At 36.5% G+C, this 10,271-nt stretch overlaps 1 protein-coding gene across 2 annotated transcripts; it reads left to right on the forward strand.

Moving 5' to 3' along the window:
- On the forward strand, nucleotides 1,326-7,691 carry LOC109215695 (kinesin-like protein KIN-14Q). Of its 2 annotated transcripts, none has more exons than XM_019379810.1 (18): nucleotides 1,326-1,619; nucleotides 1,720-1,803; nucleotides 2,069-2,140; nucleotides 2,217-2,264; nucleotides 2,381-2,434; nucleotides 2,537-2,829; nucleotides 2,932-3,115; nucleotides 3,199-3,275; nucleotides 3,359-3,461; nucleotides 3,550-3,648; nucleotides 3,733-3,909; nucleotides 5,029-5,308; nucleotides 5,392-5,553; nucleotides 5,654-5,869; nucleotides 5,958-5,995; nucleotides 6,080-6,243; nucleotides 6,344-6,469; nucleotides 6,578-7,691. In XM_019379810.1, exons 1-18 carry the CDS (start codon nucleotides 1,520-1,522, stop codon nucleotides 7,400-7,402), a joined length of 3,102 nt encoding a protein of 1,033 aa, XP_019235355.1. In that variant the 5' UTR covers nucleotides 1,326-1,519; the 3' UTR covers nucleotides 7,403-7,691. The 2 variants fall into 2 exon arrangements, with proteins under 2 accessions (XP_019235355.1, XP_019235363.1); XM_019379818.1 differs by having other exon boundaries at nucleotides 2,384-2,434.

Consider the following 10,271-nt stretch of genomic DNA (forward strand, 5'->3'; position numbering starts at 1 on the left):
TGTTTATCAACCTATACATGTGAGATACACGTGAAGGAGATAAGTCTCAAGGATAAAGCAGCAATATCTCCTGAACTGATCGAAAAGGTTGCATATTGGATGAGGAAAGAAAGTATCCTCATGGGAAGAGGACACAATCCGGATAAAGGATAGGGTTGGAGTTTGTATTGTTCAAGGACTCAACTTCGATGGAAGATCAGCAATTGAGTCTCAATCAAACTCTGATTACTAACTCATTAAATAACAGTAATTGTTCTCTTTTACAGGGATTGCACAAACGCAGAAGTGAAACTAAATTGAGAGCAAAAGAGCGAGGCAATTTTGCAAGCAATTTATGTGAGATTCAAGTGTGCATTCCTGAAGCTACTTGGACAAGATAGAAGAACCAATTCCATTGTGTTTATTCTTATTCTAGTTCAATTGTAGTAGGTGGTTTAAAGTTGTACTTTTCCAGCTTTTGTAGAAGCAATTGTAATAGGTACATTGAGTATTCAAGTTATAGGCTAACTTAAATGTGTCGCAACAGTTGAGGCTGTGTGCCACACTGGGATTAGAGTTTAATCCTTAGCTTTACAAGAGTTTTGTAAATGCTGTTTTGGCTCAGTGATTTTAGTGGAAGTTTGGGAAAATCCTACTGAGTAGTAGGTCGTGGTTTTTTCACCTTTTGAGCCAGGTGTTTTCCACGTAAAAATCTCTGTGTTCTTTATTTTATGTACTCTTAATTCCGCAAACAGTAGTAGTAAGTACACCTAGAAGAACCAGGTTTTTCTAGAGCGAAAATTGAGTACCACACAAATCACCCCCCCTCTTGCGTGGTATTGACGTTTAGAACATCAGAGATGGTGACTTAGCCACCAAGCAGTGAACCCTAGAATCTCTCTAAATATAAACATTCACCATAAATAGAATTCTATTTATAACAATTTCTAATTAATTTCTGTAAGAATTAGTTAAATTAAGTAAGTAAGGTACAGATGATCACAATTGTTGGACATAGGTCTAAAAGTAGAATGATTTGTATAATTTTTCTTATATTTGTACAAAAATAGTGATATGGGAACAAACAACTCGATAGGCAAGATAAGTGACACAATTCAAATTTCAGTGTTAAAAGTCATAGACAATTAAACGGAGACATCCTATGTCAAACTAATATTATAATGGTTTTGAAAACTCTTCTTCACATAAGTGACACTTTTTTTTCCTTCTTATTTTCTTTTATTTCTTAAATAGACACTTTGATTAGAATCCTAGGTTTTTTGGCATTTGTTTCCCCTTAATAACATTTTATTTGGCCCGGTTTAGAATTTTCAAATTTCAAAAAAGAGCAACGGTCGTCTCTTTCATCATATGGAGAAATCAACGCCCTTTCAAAAGGAACTTTCTTTTCTTTCTCTCTTTCTCTTCTCTCTCTCTCTGTCTCTCTAAGATTTAAAAGAATTGAATCCCTTTTTCCCCTCTCTTTTTCAGTGTATTTGATTACCACTTCTCTTTTCATTTCAACTCTTACCCTTTATCAATGGAACTTGATGAGTGGCAAGATCCACTTCTTATTACAGACGTTTCTTCCCAACAACAAGAAGAGCAACAACTATTACTAATTAACTCTCACAAATACTGTAAGAGACTTGTTTTTTACAGACACTAGTGTCAAATTTTACATGGGTTTGTAGCTTATTCTCATAATCTTTGTTCTCTTAATTACGCATTATTTGGCAGACCCGTTTTCGTCATTGGATGTTTCAAAAAATACACTGATGGGACTGGAAGATTCTACTAGCTGTACCCCCATCAAGATTGAAGGTAATTAAGCGCCCCCTTTTAACAACTCTTGAAAAAGAAAGCTATCTGATTCGCTAAGCTCCCGCTATGCTGCGGATTCGGGTACACAACATTACCTTGCATTTTTACATTTCTACAAGGGATGTTTCCGCTACTTGAATCCGTGATCCCTGGCCACACACCGACAACTTTTACTATTGCACCAAAACTCCCTTTATTTGACATATATTGAAAAGATTGATTTCTTTTCTAATTTATTTTATGTGCATTTTTTTTTTTTTTTTAGAAAGGAGTAATGCTGAAATTTTCAAGGACCCAGTTGCAGAAAGTGTAATTAGTGATGGGAAATTCATAAAAGGTTTGATTTTTATTTCTTTATCTTAGGGTTCTTCGACATTTTGAATTGACCCCCTTTGCCTCATTGCATGTTTCAGTAACATTGATGGAAGATTCTAATTACTGTACTCCAATCAAGATTGAAGGTAATTTCTGCAACCCCCATCCCCCCCCCCCCCCCCCCCAAAACAATTCTTGAAAAGATTGAGTTTTTGTTTTAATATTTATTTATAGTATGTTACGTGCATTGGTTGTTTGTTAGAAGGGAGTAATGCTGAAAATTTCAAGGATCCAGTTGCAGAAAGTGTAATTAATGGTAGGATATTGTACAAAGACTTGATTTTTTTTATTCTTTATCTTAGGATTTTCAAGATTTTGAATATTGATGAAGGTAATTTGTTTCTTGGAATTTTACTAGGTAGAGACATGTTGGGATTTTCATTAACATCTCCTGATTTAGTGATCTGTACTGGATCACCGGATATTCCACGACGAAGCTATGGAGATTCACCCGAATTTCTGAAGGGTTGCTCCATTTCTCTAGAAAATGGAATTAAGGGATCTGAGCAGCCCCCAGTTATTACAAAGGATGAAGATTTGTGCCAGCATTTTGAGCTTCCTTCTCTTTCAGTGCCTATAGTTAGCATCGGTTCTGAGAGTGGCATTCAATTCTCAGACGATAAATATTCTCCGGAAAACAACGCACCGGAGGTTTGAGTCTTTACTCGCCTATTCATTATTATAAAAGAGAAAAGCTGTAGCTAAAAAGCATTAGAAGCTTGAACTAATATGCTTGTTTTTGCTATTATTCAGGTAGATCAGAGGCTTCAATTAACAAAAGTGAGTCGGGAAAAGGAACTGAAAGAAGCAAAGAGGCCAGTGGAGGAACTTAAAAGGGAGAATGAACAAAAATGCAAAGAATGTGCTGAAGCTTGGAAGTCCTTAAAGGAGCTTCAGAATGAGCTCATGCGCAAGTCAATGCACGTTGGATCACTCGGTACAGAAATTACTTTGCATTAACAGAATTGCTTTAAACTTTTGCAAAACAAATACTATACTGATATTACTTGCCTCCTGTAGCTTTTGCAATTGAGGGCCAAGTGAAAGAAAAGAGCAGATGGTTTTCATCCTTGCGAGATCTTACGAGGAAATTGAAGGTAATTAGCTTTGATTCCTGTTTCATATGCTTCTTGTATCCGATAAGCAAATATGTTGATTTTCTTCCAAATTTATTTTGCAGATTCTGAAAATGAATCAAATTAAAGTATCTGAAGAAGCTTTATTATATAAGCAGCAATTACTAGCAGATTTTGCAGACATGAGCTCTACCATTCAGTCCAAATGTAAATCTTTTTGTAGATACTGGCGTTCGGTTATGTTAGAAATAAAACGCCTTTTTTGACTTTGTAATTCCTCTTATTATGATCACAGTAAAGGAACAAGTTGAATTGCATGAAGATCTCAAGATCAAGTTCGTCAAGGGTGCTAAGGAACAGAAAGAACTTTATAACAAGGTTTTGGATTTAAAAGGTAGGGGATAAGTAAATTACAACACTTAAAAGAGCAATTAGTTTATTATCATATGCTTGTTTTGACTCTATTGGATTGCTTCAGGGAACATTAGGGTCTTTTGCCGGTGCAGGCCTTTGAATGCCGAAGAGACAGCTGCAGGAGCTTCAATGGCGATTGACTTTGAAGCTGCAAAGGATGGGGAACTCACTGTGAAGTCTAACGGCATGTCTAAAAAGACCTACAAGTTTGATGCCATTTTTAGCCCCCAAGCCGACCAAGGTAACTAAATCTTTTGTTTAAGTGAAGACTAGTGCTAGCAATCCCTTTAACTAAGGAGCTTTGTGCTAAGCTAAGAGTACTGCGGGACTAAGTTCAGAATAATGCTAGGCTTTCACTTCAACTAAATTTATAATTGCTGTCAACAAGTGATTTGACTATAATGGTCTTTTAAATCCAAGGAATGTAATCTGCTCTCAAGAAAAATAAAAAGGTTCATGGAGTTGGCAAAGCATTTATTTTGGAGGCATTTGCTTGAACTAAAACATAATGATTTGATTTACCTCAGTCAACAACAACAACAATAACGTACCCAGGGTATTTGCACGAGTGGGGTCTGGGGAGGGTAGTGTGTATGCAGGCCCTACCCCTACCTTGTGTAGGTAGAGAGGTTGTTTTCCAATAGCCTATAGCCTTAAGGCAAGCATAATCTCAGCAGTAAGAAAAAGAAATATAGTAGTGAAAAAGACATGGAAAGAAGCAGCAAGCACAACAGCAAGATAGTAACAAAAACCAAAGCCGGAGCAACATCAAGTAATAATAGAAATATGGGAGTAAGACAAAACAAGAATAATACCAAAATTTCATATATTGATACCCAAGCAAGAATCAGTTTTTTAAAATTCTTTACTGTATAAGAAATTCTCTTATTATAAATATATAAATCTAATAAGTAAGAAATTATGGCAAACTCCTAAAGATCAGAAAAAAGAAACAGAAATATGGAGCAACTCTTTTCCGTCACCATGTAACAGCTTCTATAAATATATCTGAAGTTATTGTGTCTAAATAAAAAAAGGGCAGCTTGATGCATAAAGCATCCCACATTCACGCAGGGTCTGAGAAGGGTCGCACCCCAAGAGGTATGATGTGGACAATCTACCCTAGTGCAAATACTAGTGGCTGGTTCCACTGCTCGAACTCGTGATCGTCACACGAAGACAACTTGACCATTGCTCCAGGCTCCCCTTCTTATTGTGTCTAAATAGCACTGTACAAAAAAGGCTCATAATATAAGATGCAACAGCGTAATCGCCTAAATAACCTGTATAGGAACCAATAACTTCGAGGGTGTGTCATTTTCTCCCTATTCACATGATTTCCTCTTGCTTTTTATAATAGCTGAAGTTTTTGAGGACACTGCTCCCCTGGCAACCTCAGTTCTAGATGGGTACAATGCCTGCATATTTGCCTATGGCCAGACTGGTACTGGCAAGACATTTACGATGGAGGGCACAGAAGAAGCTCGAGGGGTCAATTACCGGACTCTTGAGGAGCTATTTCGCATTATTGACGAGCGAAAGAACACAGTTCATTACGAAATATCAGTAAGCGTCTTGGAAGTATACAATGAGCAGATCCGAGATTTGCTAGTTTCAGGATCTCAACAAGGCGTGAAAAGGTAGCTATAAAATATTTGCTCACTTTGTTTAGAAGCTAGATGGAGTTATACAATTTCATGTTGATCCCGTGATTTCGTTTTAGGCTTGAAATAAAGCAAGTTGGAGAAGGAATGCATCATGTCCCCGGACTAGTTGAGGCCCACGTGAATAATATGACTGAGGTTTGGGAAGCCTTACAAACTGGTAGCAATGCGAGGGCAGTTGGATCAACCAATGCAAATGAGCACAGCAGCCGATCACATTGGTTTGTGCATCGTAATTTTACGGAAGGTTTCATTTGTTTACACATTATGTCCTCAATTACTAATCAGGTACGTGGTGTGTGTGTGTGTGTGTGTGTGTAGTATACTTTGTGTAATGGTAAAGGGAGAGAATTTGCTAAATGGGGAATGCACAAGAAGCAAACTTTGGCTAATTGATCTAGCTGGAAGTGAGAGGATAGCAAAGACAGAAGTACAGGGTGAAAGGCTAAAAGAAACCCAAAATATAAACAGATCTCTATCTGCCCTTGGAGATGTGATATCTTCACTTGCAACAAAGAGCTCGCATATTCCATTCCGGTACTTGCAATACTCGTGTACAAATTCTCAATCTATTTGGAAATATCTTGCTCTCTGATTTTCTTTTCTTTTCTTCTTCGTCTAATAGGAACTCGAAGCTTACTCATTTGCTCCAAGACTCACTAGGTATTTCCCTTTGACTTGCTTGAATCATGAACTTCAGAAGAATATATAAACAACTAGGATTTGATAAGGACTTCTATTTTACAGGAGGGGATTCAAAGACGTTGATGTTTGTTCAGATCAGTCCAAATGAGAATGACTTGAGTGAGACTCTTTGCTCATTAAATTTTGCAAGTCGAGTTCGAGGTATAGAGCTAGGTCCAGCAAAGAAGCAAGTGGATAGTATGGAGCTCCTGAAATACAAACAGATGGTAGCGTAAATTTCTCTCTTGAAATTTACATCGTTTTGTTGAAATTTTCCACAGAAGTAATCATTTTCCTGCCTTCTGGAACATTTGTTTACCTTGACAGGTTGAAAAGGGCAAACAAGATATGAAAAACAAAGATTTTCAGATGAAAAAGATGGAGGATACAATTCATGGTTTGGATGCTAAGTTGAAAGAAAAGGATATGAAAAACAAAAACCTTCAGGACAAGGTATAAATTGCAATTCTTAACAGTTAACAGATATGTGAAGAATCATCTTATGTGAAGTTTGTGATCATATGGGTATTTAGCTGATTAGTCTATCAATATGATGTGCAGATTAAAGAACTAGAATCACAGCTGCTTGTAGAGAGAAAACTTGCTCGACAACACGTGAACTCTAAAATTGCTGAACAATTTCAGCAACAGCTTATTGGACAACAGAATGAGGAGCAAGAAGCTGCACCGACGAGGCCACCATTTGCCAACAAAATTTCTGCTCAAAAGACTTGTGATGAAAATAAGTATCCACCACTTAATACTACTCGACCGCTTACTGAGAACAATTTCCACAAACTCTCTATGGCTTCTGCTACTGTGGATTGTCCGTTTAAGCAGAATAACCTGTCAGAAAAAGAAAACAAGGAAAACAATCCAGATATTGATGAAAAATTAGTTGTTCCGAAGAGGACTGGGCGAGCTTCTATGTGCCCGATTGCAAACAGGATTTTGCCTAAACCTGCTCCACGCCGTAACTCTCTGGTTCCACTGCGCTATGTAGCACCTGTAACCAAGTTTACTCCTTCACTTTTACCATTGAGATCAATACAAGCGGAGGAGACGGAAGATGCTGAGGGGGTCGATTCAAATTGCTTACCTGAACCAACACCACAGTGTAGTCCTAAAGAGCTTAAGAGTGTGAGCAAGAAGCTCAACAGTGTCTTGAGACGAAGCCTTCAGAAGAAAATGCAGTTCAAGTCTCCACTGCAGCAGTACATAAGAAGAGTTGGCGTGAATGTGGGCGCGGAGAAAGTTAGGGTCTCCATTGGTAGCAGAGGAAGGATGGCTCACAGGATGTTGCTTGGTAATGCGATAAGAGTTCCAAAAGAAAATCAGCAGAAGCAAAGATGGAATACTGGAACAGTTGCAAGAGCAGTTCTATGATTCTGTTTCTTTACTTCCTTTCTTCTTGGTTTCTGGTCAGAACAAGGGCTATGCTTCTTCCTTGCACACGCAGCAACACGTAGCGAAAACAAAACAAAAAAAAAATATAAGAAAGAAATGGCTTTTGATTCATTGGATGATGCTTATCATCTGCTGAAAGTATTTTGGAATTGTTTCATTGGTGTAAATGCTTAAAAGATTGGTGTAAATGCTTGAAAGATTTCTTATGCATGGATCATTTGGACAAGGCATGATTTTTCATTAATGCATGCAACTCACATTGCTAACACATCTACAAATTAGCTAAAAACTCTCTACTAACCATTGAAGCTTGTAACCATTACACCCTTTCTTGAACACTAAAGCAGCCTGCATTTCTGCTTTTCTTTCTCCCTGGTGGTGGGTGCTGCCTCCCATTTTTCTTTACAAGATTACAATAACTAGTAGAAAAGTGGTCGTACTTTCCATGGTAGGGTGTAATCAACTCTCACGGTGTAATTTAGTACTAGGCCAAATACATATGCAAACCCTCAAGCTTGTCCCTTTTTTTCATTTAGACACTTAAACTAAGCTTTGTTCCTATTGAACCCTTGAACTTGAACTCAATGTACCTATTAAACACGTATCCCATATTTTCTGGAACAACTTAAGCGTGTGTTTTCAAACGCCTTTTATTCATGATAAATAACGAATCAATATGTGACACGTGGAAAGTAAAAAGAAAAACCTTTCTTTTATAATTTTTTTATTCGAATCTCTCTCTTCCATCTTCCTCTCCACACCCCCCCCCCCCCNCCCAAACACCCCCAAGACCTCCACAAAGAAAATGAAACTGATTTACCGAGGAGAGAAAGTGGCCACATGACAATCATAACTGTTGCGTTTTTATTAAGGGGGGTGAATGGGAAATGGAAGAGACACCTTTTAGATTGCACCTCTCCATATCACCCTTCCTTTGTCTATAAATTTAGAGGCTTGGCCTTATTTTTTAGACATGAAATCAGATATGTAAAATCTGAAATCTTCTCCCCTCTTTTCTACATTGTTGCATTATTTTCTAAATAAACATAAGTGTCAAGTGTGATTTGCTCCGTTTGTTGAGTTAGCTGAAGTTCTGTGATTTGAAGTGTCGCTATCACAGAATAGTTATTCCGTTCTATCCTTGGAGGAATTAATCCGTATACCTTGGGCAACAGTGAGGGGATTAAATTCCTTAAGGATACATTGCGCATTCAGTGGGCTCGGAATTATTTTACGTTTTGTTTATTGAACTAACGTTTGTTTACTTTTCTGATTTTGAACACAGTAATACCAACAATCTTAAGGAATTTAATTTTTGATGTGGCTGGTCATCATAATTTTCTCAAGGTTTATTTTGGTGATTATAATAGAGGAGATTATAAACCTGACAATCCTTGTGTCAACATGGCAAAGATTGCAGAGTGCAACAACACTTTAAGTTGGCAACAAAATTCGGGTTCTACTTTCTTGGCTCTATTTTATTATTATTATTATTATTAAATTATTTTATTCTATATGATTAATGAAATCGGCTTCCATAAATGTTAGGGCAAGTAATTTTATATGATTTTTGCATGTTATGATGATTAGAAATAACATATGATTAAAGGTTAATTTTGCTATTTCTTAACCAAATGAAATATATGTACTTTGGTAACATGCATGAACATATATGGGTATTATTTTCAAAGTTGTAAGACATGAATGAGACTTACACTAATTTTTTCTTTTTGAAAATATTCTTGAGATCATGAAAGTAATATGTAAAGATGTATATATATATTTATTTGATTAGAGCAAAAGATGAAACTATTGAACTGTTTAAGTGTTATAATGGTTTAGTTGAAAAATCATTTGGAAAGGGAATTAAAATTCTCGTGATTCTCTACACTCGTTATAGAGAATAAAATTTTCGTCATTTTCTACTCATGCTTCGAGATCAAAATCTGCATGATTTTTTACTCATTCATTGAGATTAAAGTCTTCGTGACTTTCTACTCATTTGTCGGAAATTAAAGTCTAAGTGACTTTATACTCTAATTTATTATTCGGTTTGAAGATTAAAAACTTCATTGTTTATTAAATTTAATTGTGTCACATATTACTCGGTTTGAAGATTTAAAACTTCACCGTGTATTAGATCCGGTATTAGGTATTACTCGGTTAGAAGATTAAAAACTTCACCGTTTATTAATTCTGATGGTGTCAAATTGGTTTGAAGATTAAAAAAGCTTCACCATTTATTCTGACTATATTATGACACAAACAACAGTTCATGTTGTTGGCTCTACAAAGTAATAGAGGCGGCGTTTGAAGAAATATGTTTGGAATATGGCATTATTCACCAAACGGTTGCCCCTTACTTTGCACAATCTAATGGAATTGCGGAAAGAAAGAGTAGAACGTTAAAGGAGATGATGAATGTCTAGTTGATAAGTTCTGATTTACCCAAAACTTGTGGGGGAAAGCAATGCTTACAGCTAACTGAATACTCAATTGAATTCCCCATAGCAAAACGCAATCCTTCATATGAAAAATGAATGAAAGGAAGAAAATCCAACTTGAAATATTTCCAAGTGTGTGTGTGGGGGGGGGGGGGGGTAGGGGGTAGTTATTGGGTAAGTGACTTAACTTTAACCGTAAACCGAAAAGGTAAATAATACGGATCGGAAACTAGTTGATTCCGTTTTCATAAGATATGCAATAAATAGTAAGGCATATCGTTTTTGTATTCATAAATCAAAAATTACCTGTACATTCATATTAATACGGTAGTCGAATAAGATAATGCTGAATTCTTTAGAGTAATATTTATCCGTATAAAAAGGAATAGTGAGTCGTCTAGTGA

This window comes from Nicotiana attenuata, chromosome 2 (genome assembly GCF_001879085.1).
Source record: "Nicotiana attenuata strain UT chromosome 2, NIATTr2, whole genome shotgun sequence".
Lineage (NCBI taxonomy): Eukaryota > Viridiplantae > Streptophyta > Magnoliopsida > Solanales > Solanaceae > Nicotiana > Nicotiana attenuata.

Coding starts and splice junctions, on each gene's coding strand:
- LOC109215695 (XM_019379810.1), top strand. CDS start 1,520: ATGGAACTTGATGAGTGGCAAGATCCACTTCTTATTACAGACGTTTCT. Junction 1,804..2,068: donor TACCCCCATCAAGATTGAAG/GTAATTAAGCGC, acceptor TTTTTTTTTTAG/AAAGGAGTAATGCTGAAATT. Junction 5,554..5,653: donor CACAGCAGCCGATCACATTG/GTTTGTGCATCG, acceptor GTGTGTGTGTAG/TATACTTTGTGTAATGGTAA.